The sequence below is a fragment of the Mycetomoellerius zeteki genome, unplaced genomic scaffold (assembly GCF_001594055.1).
Source record: "Mycetomoellerius zeteki isolate Tzet28-1 unplaced genomic scaffold, Tzet1.0 scaffold15, whole genome shotgun sequence".
In the NCBI taxonomy this organism is placed as follows: domain Eukaryota; kingdom Metazoa; phylum Arthropoda; class Insecta; order Hymenoptera; family Formicidae; genus Mycetomoellerius; species Mycetomoellerius zeteki.
The window spans coordinates 195,888-222,391 of NW_017256447.1; the positions used below are offsets into that span (position 1 = coordinate 195,888).

Below are 26,504 nucleotides of genomic sequence, written 5' to 3' on the forward strand. Positions count from 1 at the left end.
TGATGGAGGATGACACAATCCTATGTTATACTGATTGTGAGAGCAGAATTTTTGATATTTGTAACTATAATTGTTACCGTGATTATAACTTGTTATAATATTAGTAATGATGACTATGTATATTCTATCAAGAAATATATATTCTCTAAAATTTTTAGAGTGAAATCTCACTCTAAACTCTAACAAAAAGAGTGAAATCTCACTTTTGAAAATTGAAAATTGAGTCACTCTTTTTAAAGATAGACTCAATTTTCACTCTTTAGACTCTTTAGAGTGAGATTTCATTGTAAAGAATTTAGAAAGTATATAGTTGGCATCGAAATGACTATAAATCATAATTATTATTACTGTAAAAATAATTGCAATTATTAGATTTATAAGTTAACTATAATTTATAACAAATGTAACTGTTTTTGTACTTAGTGTAGGGTTGCAGTGTTTAAATTTTGAAAACTCATAAGTTTTTAAAACTCATAAGTTAAAGATTTCATTATAATTGAAAATATTATATAACACAAGGAAAGAAAGTGAAATTATACATATTAATGCTTTGAAAAGCTGCTAATTTTGATGAGATGTATCACTTTTTTTTATTAATGCGATGATATTTGTTAATCATTTCATATTTTATCAGATATTTAAATTCTCCTACGCCGCTTACTTGTGTTGTCTGCAACACTCTATCATACTTTTTATAGTTGCCTTCTATTTACACAAAGTTCGCCCGATCGATCTCCGATCGCGACACGAAGCGAATCGTTTAATGCGATTATATAATACATATCTATACGCGGTAACATTTTTCTTGTTCGCGATAACTTAACGGTATCATTTTCTTCTCGACAGTTAAGGGATATTCGATTATATGCAATCTGCCGTGGGTCGCGTGCTAAAGTTAGGACGATAGTTCGGACGATCAGCACGGTAAACCACGAAGACAATGAGAACAGCACACGAGTCGACCTACCCTCGGGTGACTCAATCGATATATCGGCGCTTACTTCGTTTGTCATTTGGCATCGTACGATGCTTGCGCATTGATACCGTTTAAATTATTCATGGGGTTCAGGACGTTATGGGCGCTCGAGCTGGTTGGTGCTGGATATCCGTTGTGGTTATGGGCCGCCGCTTCCCCGTTCGCCTGTCGCTGAGGTCCACCCGCTGCGTTCTGCAAGATAAAAGAAGACGCGTGAGAATTACGGGCCGTTGCAGTACAGGTGTTCGGTGGTCGGTTTTTCTCTTTCAATTTGGATCGATCGACGATCTCGACTTAGCGGAAAATTTATGTGTAACCGGGGACATCATGTCCTTCGTAAAGAGTGCCGTAGAATATCGTTGCGAACAGCGGAAACACGGATCGAAGCAGCGCATTTGTATTTCTCTAGCAATTTATATATATGTATATGAAATGTTTTCTATTTACGTACACGCTTTCTTTTGTTTAAAGTTTTCTTGTCAACTAGTTGTAATAGGGTTGGCAAAATTCCACATTTGTTGAGTAAAGTCCACATCAGTAGTAAAAACCGATATTTTCTGGAAAAAACCGACAAAAACTGGTCTTTTTTTATTAAAAGCAATAAAATAAATAGAAAAATTTGTTATCAATATTCTAATTCAGTATTCTGTTATTATTCTAGTTCATCGTCAACTGAAAATGCTTTTGAATTTAAGAAAGCTTCATCACAAATAAAATCTGTAAATTAGGAATTGACGTAACAAATAAATTAGTTTTTATAAGATATTGAATATTGAACACGAACTAGATTTACATTGGTAATAATTTTTTATTTTGTTACTATTATGTTCTTCTTGTGAAACTAAAAATTATAAAATTTTATAATATTTATATTATTTCCAAAGATTTTGTTTTAAAAATTAATTTGAGTTAAAAAGACTCTAATTATAAGATGTTATTAATTGAGTTAAAAAGACTTTATTATAAAATGTTTTGTTATTACTGGCTGCGTTCAGCAGAAAAGTAGCTTTGCAACTATTGTAAAAATTCTTTAATATGATTAGTTTAATATTATTAATATGAATTTTCCCTTAATTCTTCACTAGATATAAATGTATAATTAACCAATCATATTAAAGACTTTTACGACGGCTGTAAAGCTATACTTTTTCTACTGAATGTAGCCATGGTTTGTTCCGTTCTTTAAACTATTATAATTAATAGTAAAATATATGATTTATTAATTAAAGCAAAAATATCTTTTTGCATAAAGTATACGAATATATTTTAATATTAGATACATATTAATCATTTTTATAATTTTTGCCAATTTATTCCATTTAAAGTCCAGGACAGTGAAATCCGGAATTTATCATGGCTTTTTCCAACCACTGGATTTTGCCGACCAACCCTGAGTTGTAATCTATGTGATTTATATCAATGCGTGTGATACCGTACCACTAAAGGTGAATCGCGCGGACCGCCTTAGTTAACAAATTCTGGTTATTGATTCGTGTCCTTGTCTAGATTGTAAATAACTAAACTCTAGCTGTAACATAGATTCAGAAAGAAGATTTAATTAACCATGATTATTGTTAAACAATATTGCTGTAAATAATCGCGACTGTTGTCTGAAAAACGTAGACGATTTTCAATTTAGCTCGACGGATAATCTTCATCGGAAAATATGTGATTACAATAATAATTAAAAATATCTAAAACGAGACAGTTTTTTTTATCCGAAAAGTCGTCATGGACTTATTCGAGACAATGCGCAAAATGAAAGATTAAACAAAAATTAATACTGGAATAAATTGTAAGTTTCATATATTCACTCTTTTGGAGATTAATTATTAGGGAGCATTAATTATTAGAAATGTAACTCGTTAATTTAATCACGTCACTGATCCTGACACATGATTATAAATAAAACATGCATCATATCGTTTACCAAAATTGATTTTGATATTTTTGATATAACGATCATATTTAATATAACGATCATATTTGATATAACGTACATATTTAATCTAAATTGGATAAATTTTATGGATTCTACTAATTCTCTTCGAGTTGCATTTAACCGAGCAAGAAGCACATCTCGGTTAAGAATTAGGTTCAATTTATTCTCGAAACTCGTTTATCAAGTGCTTAAATGCATATCAGAATGCATAAGACGAATTTGTAATTCTGAAGAATATAATCCGATTAGAGAGCACCTTACAAAGTCCAGGAATAAATTCGATCGATCAATCGACTCTGGCAGCCTCGTTATTTGATTTTAACAATTATTCACGACGCGGCACGTAAAATCCAACGGGCGGGTTTCCCGCCCTTAAGGGGTTGGCAATGCTAACGAATTCACGTTTCTCTCTCTCTTCTCATTCTCCTCTCTATAACGTGCCGTCTAAGTCTCCACTTCAAAAACAAAAGGCCGGAGAAATGAATTTGTATCTTGGTGTCCGGGCAAAGAGGAGGGACGGCACGACTCAACTTGGGCGGTTCCCTCTTTCTCGCGACCGATTCTTTATCCATCTCCATCTCTATCCGGTGACTATATCTGCACGCTGGTGGTACAAAGCACCCGTTACGGACCGCCGGGAGAGGCAGAGAGTGTACTAGGCTAGGTAAGTGCCGTTGAAAACTTGGAACTTTGCATTCCCTTCGCCTCATCTCCCTCTCATCATTCCATCTTCATCTTATCCTGTCGATCCTGCTTCCTCGTCGTCTTTCGATCTTCGTTGTCGTCTCGTCGTTCCTCGCGAACACGTGTGTCCCCCTGCCCCTTCTTCTCTCCATCTTTCCCTTCAGTTTCTCTTAGTTTCTGCAGTAAAGGTGTTAAATTATACAGGCTTAAAATTCGGCAGACCGTGCGGCTCAACCCCTCGTGACGGAATCCTCTCTTCCCCGCCACGATTTCGGCCCGTAAGTTGATCATACTAACTTTCGCACGGCGCCGAATTAAGCCTTCATTTTCAGCAATTATCCCGCGCCGCGGAATGCCTCGTTGCGACTCGATGAACGAAGCGACGTTGATCTTAATTATGATATTTTATTTCGAAGAAATAAAATGCAGGAATGTAGGTACAGATTGCAATAGAATTTATTAACCCTTTGAGAACAAGAGCTCTCTGGCAAAAAGTCTAAAGAATACTTTATTTTTTAAAGATTTTCAGAGTCGTAAAATTTGATTCCGGCTTCAGAATTTTTTAATTCAAATTTCAAAAGAATTTGATTTTTTTCGGTTTTAGGAGATTCTTGGTATCGCTGAATTTGAAAGGGTAACCTTTAAGTAAATAATAAATTAAATTTCTTTGAGTCAAATTTAATTATTTTATTAATTTCTTGAGTTAAATTATTTAACTGCATATTGTTTTATAAAAAGAAAAAGAATAAAAAATGTATCTATAGGAAAATATATATATAATCTTGTTTTAACGAAAATAAACTAACTAAATATAAATACCTATCAGAACCAATACCGGTTGTTCGTGTGTACATATATAACGTCTTTATAACATCATAAAAACATAAAAAACAATTAAGTGTTTCGATTCTTTGCTTTTCGATCAATAATTACAAAAAAACGAGCTGATATATCATTATCATAGAAATATAAGCTAAATATCGCAGTCAATTAAAGAATAAATCGAAAGAGTCTTGTGAGATACATAAGATGTGTGTTAATATTCTTAAATTCTTCAAATATGGACAGTAATGAAATTCTGTTAAATTGAATTTCAAATTGAGTCCGCAATCTTAAAGTGAATTTGCAGTTTCATTTAAGATGTGGATAGTTTAACATTCGGATACTGTATGAATTGTTTCTATTTACCATAGATATGTTAAATTAACAACATATTAAGTAGGAACAATAGCGACCTATAGAAATAATTAAAAATAACTCATATTTGATATAATTTGAATATTATGAATTTAACAATGAAAGAAAATCACAAGATATATAGTATATTCAGAATTTAAAATTAGTTTAGAAATCAGTTCTAACTACTTTGCGTATAGCACTGATAAGCTTTAAATCGAAACTTGATGACACTTCGCAATAAAAAATTCTCTAAAACCGAATTTAATAACAATTAGATTTTTAAAAAATTGTGTCCGCCATTGGATCCACTATTTTGAATTTTTTATTTTTGACTTGCAGTATTTGAATAAAGCGTTATCAAATTATTATAGATCAAGTTTTTTGAAAATCGAACAAATAGTTTACAAAATAAAAAATTAGGCAGCTTCAAACGGAACCGCCCATCCACAAAGAAGATTAATGATAAATGTATCTATTTTTTAATATGTTCCTATCTTTCTCCTGTTTTAAATATTTTGCTTTTGTCTCTTGCTGTATGCAATAGAAGAATAGAACGAAAGAGGGCAGATCTGTTACGGGACCTTGTGAAAGGTATTATCTCCGAAGTGTCTTAATAAAGTATTTTTCTCGTTTTAAAACGCAAGAAAGTATAGCTCGCACAGGGTGCGGTTGCGGAGTAATTATCTCATAAATAATTATGATAAAAATGACAAAGTATCGCTAAAGAAATGCTTTATCATCTGTCTTCGCGACGGGGGCGATTCTTTTTCCTTAGGAAGGATTCTTAAATCTCGTTGCCGTGAGAACCCTTTCCCCTATACAGCCATCAGCAGAATTTCCGTCTCTTTCTCTCCCTTGCTCTACGCTTTCGTCTTTTGGTATACTTTCTCTTCCTATCTCTCCCTATCCTCGTTCTCTTGTCTTAGAGGGTCTTGCTCGTAATTAAGAAATCTCCGTGGAAGGTTCCAGACCACCGTTGAACCGTTGCTGCGGGTTAAATTAAGTCTATGACTTATTCAAGTTTTATCTACAATTGCCAGAGGAGGAATTACCGTGTTGCGGATTTACTGCCGACGTCGTAATCAAACGGCACGCGCGTTGCGAGATCTGGTATGTAGGTAGATACTAGATAGGATTCTATGTGAGTCCTCTTTGAAATCAAGCAAGACGTCTCAAACGTTCGCACATAACATAGTTCTTCGAGGAACATCTTCGGTACGTCCTTAGGACATCCCTTGGAGAACTGTGTTGTATGAATTCTTGTAACTATCAGAAATTTCATATAGCAAAATAATTTTGACGACGTAATATCATGCTCCAGATAGTATCACATAGCTGAGCAGCTTTTTTTCGCGTTTATTCTCATCTCTCGCTGTAATCTTCTGGTTTTTTCTTTCCTCTCCCTCTCTCTTTCTCTCGAAGAGACCTCGCACGCGCGAATAAGACATTAATCGTGACCCGGCGCGAGGGTAGAGCGGGGCCGGGCAGTTTGTAACTGACGGTAAATGCGGAGCATCGCCATCGCGAGGGCGCTTGTAGGAAATCGCGTGTCATTTGTCCGTTGATCTCCCGTGGATGGGAAAACGGCCAGGTGTGCGGCTCCTCCCGTTCCTCCGCGCGGCGCGGCTTTTCTTACGCGCAAAAATTAGCGCCACCCACCCGTGCACGTTCGGTGCCGTAGAGCAGGCGGGCCCGACCTTCGGCACGAGATGAGAATTAGGCAAGACGTCGTTAATCGCTCCGGGATCGTTTAGAAGCAGAATTTACTGGCGGGTCGTTAGCCCAGTACAGCCGTTCCCGTACCTGATTCTTGTAGGGAGATAAGAAATTTATTTAACTTTTTTTCTTATAAAAAATTAATATAAGGTTGTCGTGAGAAAAATCACACGTGTCAATTACATCTATAGATTCTTTTATTTAATTTTGCAAAGAACCCCACACTATAAAAATATGGAAAATTGGGATCTAGTCAAATGAATTAGTTTTGCATATAACGTACAGTGAGTGAGTATAAAAAAGTATTTGTACCGGAGAAAAAAATATTTTTCAAAACAGATCTTATTTTTAGAAAAAGTAAATTAATTTGTATAAATTTGTATAAATTAACAAAAAATTTTTAATAACGAGTAGAATAGATTATATATTTTTAAAAATTATTTTACCTAAAAAAATAATAATTAAAACATATTCTCTTCTAATCAAGATTTTAAAATCATTGTATACGAGAAGAATAGAAATCTATTTCACTAATCACGCGAAATTTAATGCAATCAATGTATAGGTATTGAAGATTACGAGCTGTGATTAGTATGAACAGTTATTCTACAAAATATTAAATTAGTATGTTATTCAAATTAAAAAAGTGTACGAATACTTTTTGTGCAATAAAGTATCATAATTCTTCACACATATTACGAAATATATTTAAATAATTTTTCTCTTTGTTTATAATAATTTTAATATATATATTATCTATATTGTTATATTAATAAATTACTAGTTATGTTTATTTTTTACAATAGTTTTTTTTATACAAAAATATCATCTGTACAAATACTTTTTACTAGGGATGCACCGGATATCTGGAAAGTATCTGGTATCCGGTATTATCCGGCTCTTTTTTATTATCCGACCGGATAACCGGATATCAAATCATTAGTATCCGGGAATATATTCGGTTGAAATTTTATATCATTAAATTGTTAATTTGTTATTATATAAATGTTTTAGAAATGAGTATGCATATTCATAATGCCATATTAATATCTTATTGTTGCAAAATTACAATTTTTTCTCTACCCTTCTTCTGGTTTTTTTTTTAAAGACAGTTTCCCGAAATCCGGTCGAATATCCGACTCGAAGAAATTGCCTTCTCGCATATCCGATGTTGCATTCTGTCCGGATATCCGATATCCGATATCCGGTAATTTTACAATCCGGTGCATTCCTACTTTTTACACTTACTGCAGCTAATGTGGCGAAAAAAATATCAAAAACACAAGGCAAGCTAATGAATAGTTTTTGAGTTATGGTGTGTCAAAAGTGTTCTGTCAGCACAAGTTTTACACCTTTGATACATCATAGCTCAAAAACTATCTAGTATTGCGCTGTGTCTATGTCATGGCCATTTTATCTGAGTTTACCTTATATGTGAAAATCTACAACTATCTTATTTCGCCGGAATCCAATCTTTTATATACTTTATTAGTACTTTTAATTTGACATTGGACATTTTATTAAATTTTTTTCCATGTCTTTCTTATTCATTATTGCCAAGCATCTGTAATATCAAGTACTGCGTTAAAATTTGTTGCGTGTCTCATTACTTCGATGTCGAGGTCGCGTGGTCGATCCTCCGCGACGGGTCCATACATTCGTCGGTAATAATCGTTATAAAAGTAAGCTCGGCCACGTAACGCATAGCTCTCGGAGTTGTTTCCCAACTAAACTCATAATCTCGCATAAGCTTGCAAGCCGGGCTTTCCCATGCGAGCTTTCTCGGCGCGCGCGTTGTATAAGGGGCCGCGCGGAGGCTTTACGTGAAATTCAGCCAAGCACGGTGCACCTAATAATGCGCTCGTTAACAAGAACGACGTGTACACGCTCGTGCGAGGGTTCATATATACGTGCCTCCGTCTGTCTCCCTTTTCTTTGTGTTCTCTCTCTCTCGTTCTCTCGCTTTCTCTCTGTCTTCCTGTCACGACACAACTTACGCTACGTTGACCAAGAGGCAATCTAATCGGCTGATCGATCGGTGTTCGATTAGGCCGTCCTGAAACTTGTTAGGTTTAGAAAACATCTTGACTACTATGTTTAGAGATTATCGTAATAAATCCTTTCGAGCGCTAAAATTCCTTGATTCTTTAATATATTTGAAAATTAATTACAGATAGAATATATTCATTTTGTGTAATTTTATGACATCCCTGTAATTCTAAACAGATCATATTCGCATGTACAACGATAGAGTATCTACAATGAAGGATTAATGATGGACTAATGGCTTTGTTCAGTGTGGGAATACGCTCGTGGCTCTGTATAGTACTGCATTACGATGATGCGCGTCCATTTCGCTAAACGTTACATTTCGAGGGATTAACCGTGCGCTACATTAATTATTATTAATGGTATCATATCCTATTCTGACACATTCTATTCGGGTATTCTAATGCATACGTTATATCGATCAGTAAGTGTTTCATTCATATCGGAGCAACTATTTTAAATCAATTCTGTATAATTAACGCAATACCGATAATGGACATTGTATAGTTGTGTAAAAATACATGCACTGTTTACGCAATATAATTATCTCTCCGAATGCTATTTATATAATTTTGTCACGTATAATACCCTAACTGGGTATTATGTAAAATATTGCATAAAAATAAACATATACAAATTTTTTTTAATTGAAATGGAATATTTTGGAATATATAACGGTAAAAGGAAAATGTATTATCTTTTATTAATCTTTTGACTCCCATGCTAATTTTCCAGACATAAGTTCCCAAGTGGGACGAATGGTTAACCTCAAAAAATTTTCTGTATAATAGCATATTCATGATGTTAACAATTATATTAAAATATGTATATAAACATATCAATGCGTAAATATAATACAATGTCATTCATTTTTATTTATACCGAGATAGAATATCTTTTAAATTATAATTATAATATAACAATGAAATAATTATTATAGTTCTATATCCTAAGTATTATATAGACATACAATAGTTATACAATATTAAATGTTAAATTGATATTAATTTTTCTTAAATTACAAATAAAAATTAACTTTTTAAATTAGTTAGAAAGTAATATTTTTAAGAAGAGCGAATGGCTTGTCTCAAGTAAATAAGTTATGTCTTTTTGAAAATTGTATAGTTTATTTATCTCAAAAGTTTATAATTTAAAAATCAATTAGAAAAGTCCTTAAAAATTATTAAAATCTTATGAATTAATGTGAGAAGATCATTTTTGAGGCGAGCAGCTCACTCCGTTTGGGAATCAAAACTTTAATAAAAAAATGTTATAGAACAGCAAAGTAGAAGTAACATCAAGTATGCCACATTAGGAATACGAAGGATTAAAAATCCTTTAATAACAGAATATTCATTCTCTTTCAAAGGTTTGTTATATTAATTCGATTCGTTAATTTTTAAATATTTATCTGATATGATTTTTTATAAATAACATTGAAAAAATGGTAAACGAAATAGATATCGAACATTTTCTTAAGCTGTGTAATATGGAATCTTTAATGTTTTCAATTTATCCTTTCAAATTCGATACGTCCGTCACGCGTTTACTTCATTCCTGAACAAATGGATATTGAACACTCAGATCTAATAAAAGCGACGTTAAATCGAAAGTTTAATTTCGTCGAAATTAGTTGCCTGCGTTCAACGAACTTTTAGGAATCTAATCGCCTGGAAGCAATATAGAGGACGTTGTAATACCTCATTCCCCGTACGAATCTCGTACTGCGCACATTGATCCTCTTAAATTCCCATGTACCTTCCGTCTTGGCATTAGCATATTATCTCACCTCCGTAACCCCCCTCTTTTCTCTCGTCGCAGTCTCCCTTCGGTTCTCTTCTGGCACCTCGGCCCCCCTTCTGATTCGCGAAGGACTTCGCAGACACTCGAGAGTTTGTTTTAAAACTCAGATAATCGTTCCAAACTCTCGTCGTGTCTTTCTCTTTCTCGTTCTTACCCCGTGTCTATATTCCCCGCTATGTTTCCCCTTTCAGTTCCTCTCCCTGCCGTTCTCCGCCGAGTCCCGAGGGGAAAATTAGACCGAAATAAAAGTTCTCGCCAATTTTTAAGCGCGTTACACTTGTCTCTAAGGAGGATGAGATTGCGCGGCCCGATCGAAGCTCCTCGTCGGGAAACGGAGCTAAAACTCCAATGAGTCTTTTCGCCGTCGTTACTATTTGCGGAGCAACGGCGTTTTTTCTTTAATTGACTTTCTTCTAAAGATACGAGCTTCTCAACTTCTTTATTCCGGAATTATTTCTGGATATCAAAAAGTAAACTTTTTAATAATATTCGATATATGAAAATTATTAATTACACTCAAATGGAGCGTCTCGCGGCGTCGCCTAACAATAGAAAAACTATCGATTTTGAAGCAATCCCCGTGCATAAAATTCGCATTCCAACATACGATAAAGTTTCAATAGGTCGACCAAGATATCGGAAACGATCCGTCATCCGTCTCTCCACCGAGACAACTCGATTGTTGATACTGACGGCTAAAGGCGGTCCAGCCTCGCCACTTCCTTTCATTCCCTCGTCGCCTCCCCCTCTCAATTCATCCTGGATCAGGCATACTCGAGTTATTCGTAAGCAACATTCCCCGGCATTATTCGCCAAAAGCGCGGTGGATTCTCCCAGGGCGGCTGAGAAAGATTGGGACAGCTGTCTGTTCTCAGGCAATCAGAAAAACTACCTTCCTACCTTCCCTTCCTTCCTTCCACCATCCGTCGACGGTACTTCGCCGCGGCTTAAGGAGAGTACAAGGGTGGCAGCTGCCTTCAGGACGAACACCCTCTTCGCGGTTTTTAAGAATCTTAACGCCTTTCTCTCTTTATATCTCCATCTTCTGCCTCTTTTCTTCTTGTATGCTTTATAGCTGCATTCAATTTCGTCCTTGCATTTTATCAGTGTTAAGTCTAACGTGAGCCAAATATTTTTTTCTTTTAGAGATGCATTAGTACTAAAAGAATATCTTGATTGATCTAAACTCACGTATTGACGTTTTGGTTCAGTCATTTATTTGCACACGATCCGTTTGCGACGTTATTTCCATCTGAGACAAAAGAGTGTTGCAATACACGTGTTAATTCCTTTTATTTAGATGCAAAATATGAAACGACCCTCGGGTTAACTAGTAGATATCTTGAGTGTTCTCCGCGATCGAAGATATTCACGCTCCAGGAACGAGATGTCAAGAGGGATCCATCAGGCTTTAGCGTAATAGATGCGCAGACGACATTAGCATGCCACGCCGATTATTGGCATTAGTCTGCCATCCCGTTATTTCGCACACCGGTCATTTATAACCCGTAAACCCTCCGAGCGAATCGATATTGCGTGTGAAAGCTGCTGGATCGCGCAATATCGCGGAATACACCGCGGACGTGCCAATTTTTTCCGATTGACGGTACCAGAAATTTACACGAGGAAAAAAAACAACAGCATCGATTTCTCCGTGTCGGGCAATAAAAAATATCTCGTATTAATTAAAGCGACACGTCTCTTATACCGTTCGAGAATTGAAGAGTTCACGAATTTTGAGACGCGAGACGTCACGTTCGATCTCGCCGAGGTAGATTTGCGCGCGCCTGAGGATTTTTGAAAAATGTTTACACGATACACTGTTAAATATAATATCACTGTTAAAATATATATCTATAGTGTTAAATTTAACTTAATTTAAGTCGCTACACTATATATATCGTCATATTAATATTATATCAAATTTATGTTTTAGTGTAAAATAACGATGTATTGAGTAGGAGCAGTGGCGATTTAAATTAGGTTAAATTCTTTTGACACTATAGATTTAATAGTGTACTCTTTTACATTTACGTGAGTCGATAGTTCTTTAAATGTTATAAGCGACGTATTTACACGCATCCACGCACGTACGCACGGCCCACGAATATAGAGTCGCAAGGGTTACCAACCCCTGAATTACACGCAGCTCGCTCGCGAGGGCGGTTAAGGGTAGCGAATTTGCATATTATAAGTAGTACACGTTACTGAGCTTGATATCATCGAGGTGGGGACCTCGTTATTCTGTGCATGCGTACGATTCGAGCGTGCGACGAGCATCTACGGTCTTAGACCGCTTCTAAGAGGCGTTCCGAAGATTCAAACTCTCGCGACGAACACTTTATCACAGCTTGTAAACGATTTCCTAATAAGAGAGATGACGGCGAGCGATATTATTAGAAGTGATTGTCGATGACGCGTTTAACAACTCAATTTTCGTGAGAGAAATTCGTTTTACATAAAATAATTTTTTTAAATACGAAATAAATTAAAAGGTTTTTGTGTGCTTTTATATAGAAAGGACGATTTTGCTAATGTATTTAAAAATTTAGTTAAATACAGATCTCAAAATAATTTTGTTAAATTATCAAAATAATTATTAAGACGATCAAATTAGTTGCTAGAATGTCAAGATTGTTTGCAGCATTGCTTATCGATCATCATGCTTGATAATCCTAAACTGTTAAATTCATAATGTTAAATTATACCCAAATTGAGTTTTTAAACCAAATTTCTATAGGTCGCTAATGCCCTATTATTCAATATGTCATTAATTTAAGACAATGAGTTAAGTTAACTTAAGAAAAAGAATTTAACTCAAAAAAAAGAATTTAACTCAAGAAAATGTATTAAATTTGACACAAATTTTTAGCTCATTTATTAAGTGCACACATTATTATGGACTTACTTTAAAACTAACTAGAAAAATAGATTGATTTACATCTTGACACACATGAAAGTTATAAAAATGACAAAATATTATTTTCAACTCAAGGAATTAGATTATCATTGTTTCTTCCGATATCTAACAGTGTATATAATTATTTTGATAGTCCAACAAAATTATTTTCAGATCTGTATGTAGCTAAATTTTAGATACTTCATCAAAATCGTTCTTTGCGTATAGATTTTTATTAATTATTTTGAATATAAATGGAATATAATAACGAGTCTAATATTACAATAATATAATAAAATAGTCTTTTTCTACCTATATTAGTATTATTTCGGTCATTACTTCTAAGTAAATATCGCGAATTAGAATACGTGACAAGTTATTGTGCAAGGAAGACGATGAAATCCTTGCAAGACGGCACCCGGATTAAATGGATAGGCTCCTAAGGTCGAGTAGGACGTGGTCCTTCGTGCGGCAGGAGCTTAAGATATTGTTTCGAAGCAACGCTGTTGCCTTAGGATAATCAAGAAGACTTAATCCCAACAAGCTTAACGCCGATGAGTTCATAATTCTGGACATTCCTACTCGTGAAAATCGCTTCTCTCTTCCTTGCTTGTCATTTGTCCCTTATTATCACAGTTTTTATATTTCCACTTTAATTATATAATTAAATGCATTATGCACTATGAAAAAATTTAGTGTCTTCAGCAAAACTATTTAGTTGAGGCATTTTTAAACAGTAATCAAACATTTTATTTGTATAACAAAAAATTTAGTTGCTTTTGCAAAATAATTTCTCTGCTTTGTAAATAACAAAAATTGTATTTGTTCATACTAAATAAATAATTTAGTTTGCATAAAATTACAGTTTTATTTGGTACATTTTAACTAAAAATGTTTGTTTGGTATATTTCAACCAAATTTTTGTTATAGTAAAATTTTGGTTCACAGAATAAAACATTTTGCCTAGTGTGTATATTTTTTCACAATTTTTCAGAAAGAAAAATTTATTTGCAATATTTTTCTATCTTTTAATATTCTTTTAAATCTTGTTATACTTGTTTCAAAATCGTTAGGAAATTCAAAAATTATTTTCTCGTGCCATAAAAGTTCTTAAATTACTTTTTCAGTTAATAAAAAATTCGCTATTATAAGAAAATGTTTCAATGATCTTGTAGTTTTATGAAATAGCTTTCAGAAGTCTAACGATCTTCGTGAAGAGTAAATTCTTTTGCACGCCTTCGAGCGAAGTAGGAGCGAATCGTTAAAGCATGCGACGAGGCTTGCTTAACGGGCAGAGCTTAATTAATAAGGACACGCGATATCCTAACTCGTAAGACGATGGTAGGATGATAAAGCATAGCTGAAGCCCTCGGGGGAGTCCTTTGTTGTCGAGAGGGTCAGGATAGGCGACCTGCCACTTTAACCCGCCTTAAGGGGTTGCGCCTTGAGGAGTTCGAAACCTTGCGAGTTTGAAACCCGATGGCCAGGGTCCAGAAAGGAGATTCCATGATACGCTCTATCGTATTTTACATAAAGTTATCTCGTAACGAAAATATGTCTGCTGATCGATAGACATGTACTCTCTATAACAACGTAAACCTATAACTCGTCCTATCGTTGTTCGCAAGTTTCACAGATAATAGAAGCAAACGCAAATCGTTTTACCGGCGGCTGAAGATGGGTCACTTGTCTCTTGATGTGTGCCAAAGTTGCACTAGGCGGGGGATGCAGGGCCATATTGGCAAAAACCAGCCTCTCTTCGTAATCGTACTCACAGAGAATCTTGTTATCACAAAGATAAAATCTGTCACCCACGCAAAATCTGCAATCAGAAATTAATTTGTTTGTGTTACAATTATGCTGCATAGTAAAAAAAAACATTTTGTGTCAAAATCGACCCATATTAAAATACGTTAAATTTTTAACATCTGAGCTTAATTTAATATATGATCGTTTTATTTGAATATTTTGTGTTAAATTGATGATTCGACATTTCTTCATTAAAATAATATAATTTGTGAATATAAGTGAACAATAGCAGGAAAATTATATATTTTAAAACTTAAATTTTAAGATAAATGAATTAAATGTGTTAATCGATTAAAAATATAAATAATCTTATGTTTAGTCAAAGTGGATCTAGTGCTTAAGTATTCTAAATTTCTATACCTATTCAATTCTGCAAATCGCGCGTCAAAATCTTATTTAGTCTTAAAATTATCAACAAAACTGAAAAAAATTTTGGTCGCGATTTACAAAATTGAATATGTATATAAATTCACCGAAATATTTAAGCATTAAGATCCGTTGTGATCGAAAATGGATTACTTCTCTTAATTGATTTAGTCTCGTTGGTCTAATTTTGAATTATAATTATTTACATGTGTTAGTTTAATATATTATAAAAAAGAAATATGATTTCACAATTTGCTTACAAATTGTATTAATATGTTATATGTTAATTTTTTACATATTTGTATTATTTCATCTGCAATCTGAGTCTTTTTTGCCCAATCCATTTGTTTTATTGTTCTAGCGCATTTTAAAAAATGTTAAAAATTCAAGATTACTTTTCAACATCTTTATTACATTACCAATAGTTTTAACACAAATATTAAAATTCTCATTTAATAAAAATTGAAATTTAAACAAAAATGGGGAAGAGATCTAAAAATTAAATTTTGCTTGTACCAAAAAAGACTCAGATTGCAAAAGGAAGATTACATTAACACAAAAAATGAATGAGTTATTTGAGACATGTAAAATGTGTTAAATTTAACACAAATTCTTCAACTGTGTTATTTCGGATCAAGAATGTACGATCTTTGCGAAATTATCACCATGTTAAAAAAGCCAGGAGGAAATAGCGAATAAACGAAGATATACATTATCATATTGATTCACAGTTTAGAAGTAGCGAAGGAACGGAAAGAAATTCCGTTTACGACTTACACGAAATCGCTAAAGCGGTAAAGCGTGTTAATTTCTTTTAAGGTCACTTTCCGTTTTGCTCCGCCGAGGAAATTGCTAGAAAATAAAAACAAGCGGCGAAACGCCGCCCCTCATCCACTTTTTCCGGCGTCTCTCAAGACTCTTAAATGTAAATTTTCAGTCGATTCCCAGACATCGTACTCAGATTACCCACGATTGGAAATCTCTGCACTTCTGCCACATTCTTACTTTCTTCTTTCCCTTTCAAGTTCTAACTTTCCTCCTTACTGAAAATAAGGTATTTACCCCTTCAGACCTGATTTTATTGGAACCACACGTCAAAAAAAGTTTTTTTTCTAATTCAATTTAAGAGCATCTTAATAAGTAATCATACTTCATACTAAACAATTAATCATAAATTCATACTAAACAATTAATTTTTTAAATTAAAATTTTGACTATTTTTTCAACATATACATTATTATATACATCTCAGATAATGATAGAATTAAATAATTTCAATAGATAATGTCTTTAAATTTCGTGTGCACGTATAATGTATACAGGGTCTGAAGGGGTTAAACAATGTCGTCTGATGCGACAGAAAATCCTTTAGCAGATCATGCACAAGTTTGACGTCTGTCCATTCTCGGATGTCAACGAATAAAATCCAAGAGACGGCACCGAAGAGTGTATTTTAAAATTCAGCGTATAAAAGTCCGGGATTTTGGAGTAATCCGACACGATATACATACCGCTGCACGCGGATTTCGGGATGGCGGCGAGGTACCGAACGTGCTCGGTTTGCGATATCAGAGAAATAAGGTTGCCACCGAGGGTTATACGCATCGACCAACTGTCGCTCTCGCGAAGGGGCGGGCGGGCTGGCGGGGCCTTTAAAATCAAAGATTTCACATTTTTCGTTTTTATTGCCGGTTTAAAAGTCAATTTTTTTTCTACCGCGCTCTTTTGGGGGAGAAGGCGTATAAAGGATGTTACGCCGGAAATGCTAAAGAGCCATGAAAGCAGGCTCGTAAGGACGACCGGCGCTTCCACCGCGCCACAATGAATCGGCGATCCACGAGGGACACGAAAATCGTTTTGCTAGGATCCACGGGGGCTTGAAAATTCCCGTCAGGCATCGGGCACATCACTCTCCGGACGATATACATACCGCGTATCGATCGCGCGATATGACAGGCGTGTTCGCGCGATTTGTCTTACAGAAAAGTCTCACAGAACTTTCAGTCGTCTTTGGGACGAATCCCTCGGATATCATTAATGTAGACCATTCGGCGAAAATACCCTCGTCTTTATTTCTTATAAGGTTTCAGATATTGCTACATTATCTTTGAATTTATGCCATTTTTTTAAACTCTTAACGATCCAATAAAATAATAAAAGAAACGTGTCCTGGGTTTGTTAATATTTGCAGTTGAGACAATTTTTGATAAGTTATACGTTTGATTCAGATGCAATAATGTATGAAAATTTTTTCATATAATATTGCGACCGTAATCATTAAGGGGATGCTGAAGTGACCAAATTATCACATTACAGTCGTATAAAAATCTTTGAATTGACTGAACGGAATATAAAATTTTTATTTTTTATTCCGTTCAGTCAATTCGAAGATTTTTATACGACTGTAATGTGATAATTTGGTCACTCCAGTGATTAAAAAAGTTTTAAAATTTTATAATAAGTTAATTTAGACCGCTATATGTAATATAAGTAGAGATAAGGTCAGTATGATCGAGACAGTGTGAGGAACATTTTATTCTTATGTTAAAAATGGTCCATTCACACACACACACACACACACACACACACACACACACACACACACACACACACAAAAATAGTGCATTTTAAAATATAAATTTAAAGAGAAATGAATAAAATATTTATGTTGATTTAAAAAATTAATATTTATATATATCATATATATATAAATATTAATTTTTTTTGAAAAAATATGCTTTTACAGTTTACTTACAAACTATAAAGTCAGTGTTGAGTTTTCTGTGTTATGTTTTTTTATTAACACATAATATTTGTGTTACTTTCTGGTCTCCCAACAAAATTATTTTCAGATTTAGCTAAATTTTTAGATCCTTCAAAACCGTTATAACGAAACCGTTCTTTCCAACTAAAATCTTTTAATTATATAAATTGCGCGCCGCTTATTGTTGGACTTGAAACGTATAGCTTGAAAAAAAAGCGTACCTCGATATCGGCAATACTTCTCAATGAAACGAGCGACTTTCTGTCAAAGACGTCGATGAGCCGTGTAAACTCCACATCAGTGCAAATGTCGAGAGTAAAACTCCTATACCTTCGCGTTTGTAATTCACCGGGTGAATAATAAAAGCATTTTTTCGGTAAGGAAATGGTAGAAGGGTACATCGGCTACATACGGCCATTGCGTATTCAACGGATGTGCTGTCCCGTGCATGAGATCCTGTTTCGGTTTTATGTCGGGATTTTTCTGTCGAGTGGTTTATACCGGCGCTTATGTAAATGCAGACGTGATTTTTTTCAGCACCTACTCGAGCCACCTGAACGAGCGCGCGTGGCACATTTGTAGCATTCGAAACGAGCCGGTCGACCGACGTCTCCTTTCGAGAGAACCATGAAATCGCAATAAGATTTTACGACATATCCGACAGAATCTGCATTTTTTCAGTGGACTCAGCGACGCGTCTTCGCGGCCGCTGAGCAATTTGTACGTCGACGAAATTAATGCACGCGAGTCGCGAAACAGGCATACCTTAAATATATTTTAATATAAAATTTGATTTGATATAAAGTAATGAATGTACAACGCGATTGTGTAAAATTGTGCAAAATCCTGTAAAATTGTATAACATTGTGTAAAATTGTAGTTTCTTCGAAGTTTATTTAGCTGCGACAATTTTAATGAAACATCTGCGAAAAATATTTTTTCCAAAAGTGACTATCTATTGTGGTAACCGAAAGACATTTATGATATTCTCTTATTGTAAATGAGAACAAATTTGAGTTCATTGAAATTCTTGATACAGATGCTGCTACAAATACTAGGTACTTACCGATTACGGCTTCAAAACAAAGTATTTGATCGACAATCATATGTTAGTTATGAGGAGTCAATATTGAGGCTGCAGAGATTATTATTGGTACGGATTCTATTATAAGCTTCTGCTATAATAAACACAGGTTTACTGATTACAATTTCAAAACAGAGTATTTGATTACGCATAAATCGTATTAGTTACATTGTTTTGTACATAATAACTTTGATTTTGTTCATCACGGTTAAAGATTTTTGATATCCGTCGCTGATTTGAAAATATAAAGACGAGAAGTTAGGACATCCGAGATTATTGATACAGAGATTATTGATTCTGCTGTAAATATAGGTTTACTGATTACAGTTCCAAAACGGAGTATTTAATTGCGTAAATCGTATTAGTTATCTCGTTTGGCATAACTCACCGATTTTGTTCATCGTCGTTAAAGATTTTTGCTAGCCCGTCGTTGATTTAGAAATACAAATACGAAATGTTATATAAATGCATCAGAGTCCACATTAGAAACTCGATTTAAAATAGCAAGCGACGATTTTATATTTAGTTTGATTGGCGACGGTATAATTGAACTTAAAATATCTGCCTTATCAGCACGTGAATCCGCGATGTCTCGATCGATAGTCGAGTGTGAGTTAATCGTAATATATAAATACGCTCCTTTCTGTTCAGTGAAATTAGGACACCCCGTCGGGTACCCGAGGTACATTAATGATTTCGTACGTACAAGTTTAGCATTTGTTATCGATTGTGTCTATTCAATTAAGTGCTTGAATTAATTATGCTGAATGATCCGTTTATCTCGTGAAAGAAGTTTAATGCATCCTTAAAATATGAAGCTTCAACTTAGAATCGTCCTCCTCCGATTTCTTTTACAAGTAATCCGCGTTGGATAATCTATCTGTAAAACATTACGTTTAGGCAATGCGATTTTTGACACAATACAGACATCTCGTTTTGTAGGAATAAAAGGAATGAAGGGGAACGAAGAAGAAATGAGAAGGAGAGGGTACACACACCGTGTGCGATCGGAACATGTAACCACCATAAAAAGCAATGCGTCCTCGTAACGGGGTACGATAAGTACCGCGCTACGGAACAAGATCGATCCCGGGGGCAGCTTCGAATCATGCACCATAAAAAGGAACATTACTGAACATAGGTGCGAGAGGAGCGAGGAATGGGGGAATTTTGTCGGAGCGACAGGAAAGAACGATCCTTTATAATGGTGTCGTGATTTCGCGTCTAGATACGTGCTATATTTCCTCGATAAACACTGTTTCTGTAATCTGCAACGCTAAACGTTCGAGACATTAGTATCGCCGATCGTTTTCAGAGCTTCGTATCGTTTTCGTTATACCCTGTCGAGGAAAGATCAAACACACATGTTCAAAAGAATCCTTTTATTTACATCCGATATAGATTAGGAGAAACATGGGCAGTTTAATTATATAGTAATTATTATATTTAAATAGCTAATAGGTATAAATATAACATCATCAGTCTATGGGATATATTTCATGGCCCAGGCGAATGAAATATTTGACGTTGATAGCGATTATTATAGATTTCATTGAATTAAAGTACGAGTAGGAATAGTTTCCATGTTGGAATTTATAGAATGAAATACAATAGGGCTTCTTTATATATCGCACACAATACATATACACACGCGCGCGCGCGCGTACATGTAAAAAAACTTTGATCTTAAAGGTATACAATATCAGTTAAAAGTATTAACCAAAAAATTAACCAAAGAACTCCAATATCAAATAAAAAATTTGAGTCATAAATATCTAAACCAACTGCAAAAAACAAAGCAACAAACAAATTGACTTACCTGAAAATTTCAATTTATTTGCGAATTTTCTTGATACTATCGTCTTACAAGCAACTGTTTCAATTTATTTGCTATTAAATGTAAATGGCACTTAAAAAATTGTCGGTGTTTGTTTTCGCGTTTATCACGATAAAGGCTTTGCCACACAAAATCTCAAGGTAATAATACGGTAAGGCATTATGCGAATCAATATTTTGGATTCGCTACTTTATGTCATTGTCTTACGTTCTCTACTGTGATTAACTGATTCGCTTACTACTTATGTCTTATTGTCTTGTTTTTTTTACCGTAGTGTTTGTGCAATAAAATGATCATATTTCTCTGCTCGAGGCTCGGCTTGAGGCTCGGCTCGAAGTTCGGCTCGAGACTCGGTTCGAGATTCGCTTTGAGGTTCGGCTCGTGGTTCGGCTCAAGTCTGGACGCAGCTTTAGAATTTTATTATATATGTATTAAAAAAATTAATTTAATTCGTAATGCTACTTCCTCATCAAACTTGCAAATAAGTATAAAAATCAAGATAAACAAATAAATTAAATAACTTTTAAAGAGAATTGTACTAACCAAGAGAATTGTGTTGTGTGTACTCAAATTTTACACAAATACTTAAATGTAATAATAGAATAATTTATGAAATTTTTATATTTTTAATAATGTTTTTTAAATGTGACACACACACATCCTTAATGGAATCATTTTAGAAAATAAATTGTCGAAAGACCTGTTGGCCAAACTGTTAAATGATCGAAACGCAACGCGTTTCTCTTGTCGCTACTAAGTCGAGAGAAAGCCTCCGAGATTCGTCGGCAAACAGCGCTCCGCAACATGGGATGGGAAACCCCAAACGGTAACACTTTGGTGGTAGTCAAGATCGGAGGGAGAAGTGGAGGTTTGCCTGAAGCCGAAGAGGGTCGCGTGGAATGAATTCCGTACTCGATCGCGAAGTCTTCTTCAAGAAGGAAAGAGAGAGAGAGGGGGGGAGATGGGAGGAGAGGGAGAGAGAGAGGGGGAGGGGAGAGAAAGTGTCTAGATTGAGGCAGATAAATATGTATAGGTATGTGTTGTCTATATATAGATAGACAGGAGGGAGAGAAAGCCAGGAAAATGTCTATACTGCCGGTAGTTGGTGGTGCTCGTACTCAATTTGCATCAAACTATGAAGAGACAGACACCAGCAACCGCCTTCTCATCTCCTCATGCCTACTCCCAGGTCGCCACTCTCTAACACCTGATGGTGCCGCACCCCCGTCCTCTCGCGCGACGCCCCGCGTAGTCGAGACTAACGCATTTAGCAGAGACTCGAACCCCTAATCAGATCTCCCGACGGCAACGGGCTTTCTAAGGTGCCGCTAAGTGTGAAGTTAATGGAGTCAAGACGTCGCGCTGAGATGCAAAATTCTCGCCGCGCGCGACTACCCGGGATTTATATCACTATCTAATGCAGAGAATATTCTTTATTCATCTTGATGCCTTGGCTATCGAAAAGCAAACAAACGCTGGGGTCGCTGGGTAGAAGATTCTGTAATAACTGAATTTGTCAATCATTTTTTTCGCTATTTTATTATCTCATATATTATTAATAAAAAGGTTGTTATCATATATTACTTTTATTACACGGAAAGAACAAATTGCTGAAGTATTTAAAAATTTAGCTAGATACAGATCTGAAAATAGTTTTATTGAAAATATTATATAAGCATAATGAGAACAATGCTGCAAAAAGTTTTGACATTCTAGCAATCAGTTTGAGCGTTCTGTATAATTATTTTGATGATCTAATAAAATTATTTTCAGATTTGTATGTAGCTAATGTTTTATATTACTTACAACAAACTATTCTTTCTGTATATAATTATTACTATATAAAAAATTTAAAGTCATAACAGTCGACTATGTCAGTTAATTGAATTATTTTCTTCATAAATCAGTGATTGAAAACTCATGTCGTCTATCAGTTGACATTTATGATTGCACCATTGAACAGTTACCTCTCGCTCAGCGGCAGCGCGTACTTTGTTGCGATAATGGCTGCTTACCTAGCGCGTTCTCCTGTTAATTAATTCAGACTGTCAGGGTATCGGGGAACCGTGGCGCGCTAATTCGATCAGCAGTGAATTCGCTCGCTCCGGTGGCGAGGGCTCTCACCGTCAGGTTTCCGGGGAAGTACGAGGAGGAGAGCCTTCGCTTCCACGACGGATTTGCTCCGCAGACAGTTGACGTCGCTATCTAAATGTCACTCCAGAAGCGTGTCGGAATGCCACTCGATAACACAAAGCGGCAGGGCGCGCCGTCTCGAATCACGTCTCATTGTCCGACGTGCGATCCGCGATCGCATGCGCGAACGATGGACGGATGCCGAGGACTTCCGCGTCGCTATCGCGTGTGAGGCGACGTTTGAACAAGATTCGCTGGGGAGAATATCTTGCGCGTGTCATTTTCAACAAGGTGAAATTCTGATGAATCACAGTCTCGACGTTACACATTACTTGCTTATATACTGTTAAATTCATAATGTTAAATTTGAAGAATGCACTGAAAGAGCAATTTTGCTGAAGAATCTAAAAATTTGGCTAGATATAGATCTGAAAATAATTTTACTGCACGATCAAAATAATTTTGCAGGAATCTTAAATATGATGAGCAACGCTGCAAAATGTTTTGATATTCTAGTAACCAATTTTGTCGTCCTACCTTATTGTTTTGATGGTCCAGCAAAATTATTTTTCAGATTTGTATCTAGCCAAATTTTTAGATTCTTCAGTAAAATTGCTCTTTCAAAAGCTAAGATTGGGAAAGTTACTTTTGTAAAATAACTTGTTACTATTACACATTATTGAAAAAAGTGATTCATTATTTGTTACGCGTCAACTCGTTATTTTTATTCGTTAGTTTAATTCGTTACAAGTAATGAGTTATTTTTTTTCAATAAAGAACGCGTGATGGTGACAAGTTACTTTTAAAAAATGATTTTTTCCGAACCTCAGCTTTTAATTCGTTATTGTTACCGTCATAAAAAATCGCAACGTTACCAAATCATTATTATAAAAAATAATGGCGTTATTCACTTCCGATCCCTGCAAATTATATCCAATTTTCACTACTCCTACTTAACGTCCTATTTACGTCGTTAATTTAACTAAAATAAATAAATAAATAAAATATACAATTTAACTCAAGAAAATGTACGTAAAATTTGACATAAATTTTGTTTATTATTTACTAACAATAAGTACCTATATACGTTAGTATGGTTAATTTCGAAACTAACAGAACTAACAAAACGGATTTATTCGCATTTTGACACACATGGAAGTTAAAAATAATAAAATGCTATTTAATTTATGGGATTATCATTGTATCTTTTTTTTTGATTTTGATATTAACAGTGTACGAAGCAATGTCAATTTTATATATTTATGAGATATTTTTCTAATAAAAATTCGGGAAAAATGTCGTTAATTTTATCTGTTTGTATCATTGTAAAAACTTAAACTGAAATCTTGAAAAAAATTTTTTCGGAACGGGGAAATTGATTAATAAATGCACAAGTTATACAAAATGTTTCTAATATTTTAAATTTTTGAATCGATCATAAGAAATAATCAGTTCCTGTTTAACGATTAATAATTTAATCACAAGACCGAGTATTAATTTAGCTATGATTATTTTCATTATTTATTAACTATGATATATTACTAATTATTTAATAACCACAATTACTAATCACTTGATTGCTTAGTAAATATACTCGATATCCATTAATTTAATTGCATATTTAGCCAATTCTGTATTATATTAATTTGTTGAATAAAGAACATATTTTCGATTTTCAAACTAAAATGAGTTTCAAGTCTAAGAAAAATGCTAGTAAATATATGTCCTCTATAGTTTACTGAATATCTCGCGCCATGCTTAGCGTCGAGACACTACCAGTGTCTCCAGATATAGAACGTAGCTTATGATTAATAATTAATAATTACGTTAAAAATTGAATAATATTTTTGAAACATCTATGTATTTTTTTCAAAGAAGCTACGCGGTTTGCGGGTTATCTCTATGTTTTGATACGTAGTTAAATATTGTACTAACATTGCAGTTCATTTTATCGGAGTAAGAAGCAATTTGATACAATTACTTGGATAATAAATATATTATAATGTATCTATTACTGTCCAACGGAGAATCGAGACTAAGTCGAAACTTTGTTTGAAAGATATGGAGTTTACTTCTGCGCTGGTCGCAAGACACACTTTCGCAAAGCGAGGTCGGAAACATGTAGAAATCGTCGCTATTAACCATTCCGGCCGAGCGTTCAACCGTAAAGCACGCGGAGGGAACATTCGTCTTTCTATTAATTTCTGCGCGGCGCGAAATTACGCGCGTCGGCCGACCCTAAGCCATATTAATATCGTAGATTACGAAGGAAATTAAGACAGCGATGGGTCGCAGATACCGCGGTGGGACTCGCCGTTGTTCCTTTGTTACTTACGGCAAAAGGGTTGAGTCGAGGAGAGCCGTTAAATCGCGCCGTTCTGCATCTCACACAGTTGAGAATAGCGTCGCGTAATATTGGCTGATTAAAAAACACATCAGACTGTAATAACAATGTCGCAACTCTTGGATATTAAGATAGAATAAAAAAATTCTTGCGATACGTTACTCGATTCTAGAATGCCTATTTTTTTCTTTGCGATAATTACAAAGAATACAAGATATCTGGTAAATCCGATAAAGAAAGTTTTCACTTCAAAAAGTATGGAATTTCTTTTGTGTAATTTTTGAGAAAATTTTGAATACAAGTTTTTGTGATTTATTGTAGAGACTCTCTAACAAAAATCACGAAATAACGTCTACAATTTTAACTGGTGCCATTTCTCAGTAAAATAATAGATGTAATGTGACTGTGACATTATCACAGTCGTATCATTTTGAATATAATATGACTGTGTACACTACTACAATTGTACTGTTTATGCTGAAAAGTGACATCGTCAATCTAACTTTAATGTTTTCGCGTCTTATTAGAGGATTTTTAATTTATTGGATGTCTCAGAAACGATGGTAGTTTTGAAATTACAATCGCGTTTGTCAACAATGCCAGTTTGTGTTCTGAATTTATTGAAATTACATCGCTTTTAGAGATTTGAAGGTGTGACGCAAACAATCATTATTCTATATTTTGCTCAAACGACTGTTCTTATTTATGGCACCATCGAGCTCGCGGCAGTGTGCATTGATACGATGGAAAGCCGATAAGAACATGATGCGGTTAAGCATTATGCCCGATCGGCCGGGTCTATCTCGCGTACGCCGAACGTCTTCTTCTTCTTCTTCGTCGAGAATCGATTACCGTCGCCCCCGTAATGGCAGAAAAACTTTTAAGACGCGGCGGAATCACATCAAAGATTATTTCCGCC

General features: G+C 34.8%; 1 protein-coding gene across 1 annotated transcript in view; it reads right to left on the minus strand.

Annotated features, from left to right (window-relative positions):
- Positions 1-651: 651 nt before the first annotated feature.
- Positions 652-26,504, minus strand: part of LOC108720418 (LIM domain only protein 3) — a 117,220-nt gene continuing 91,367 nt past the window's right edge. The window contains exons 5-6 of the mRNA XM_018444416.1: positions 14,914-15,070; positions 652-1,168 (exon numbers count right to left, since the gene is read on the minus strand). Coding sequence (XP_018299918.1) covers positions 1,010-1,168; positions 14,914-15,070 — 316 coding nt within the window. The 3' untranslated portion in view covers positions 652-1,009. The remainder of the gene's footprint in view (positions 1,169-14,913; positions 15,071-26,504) is intronic.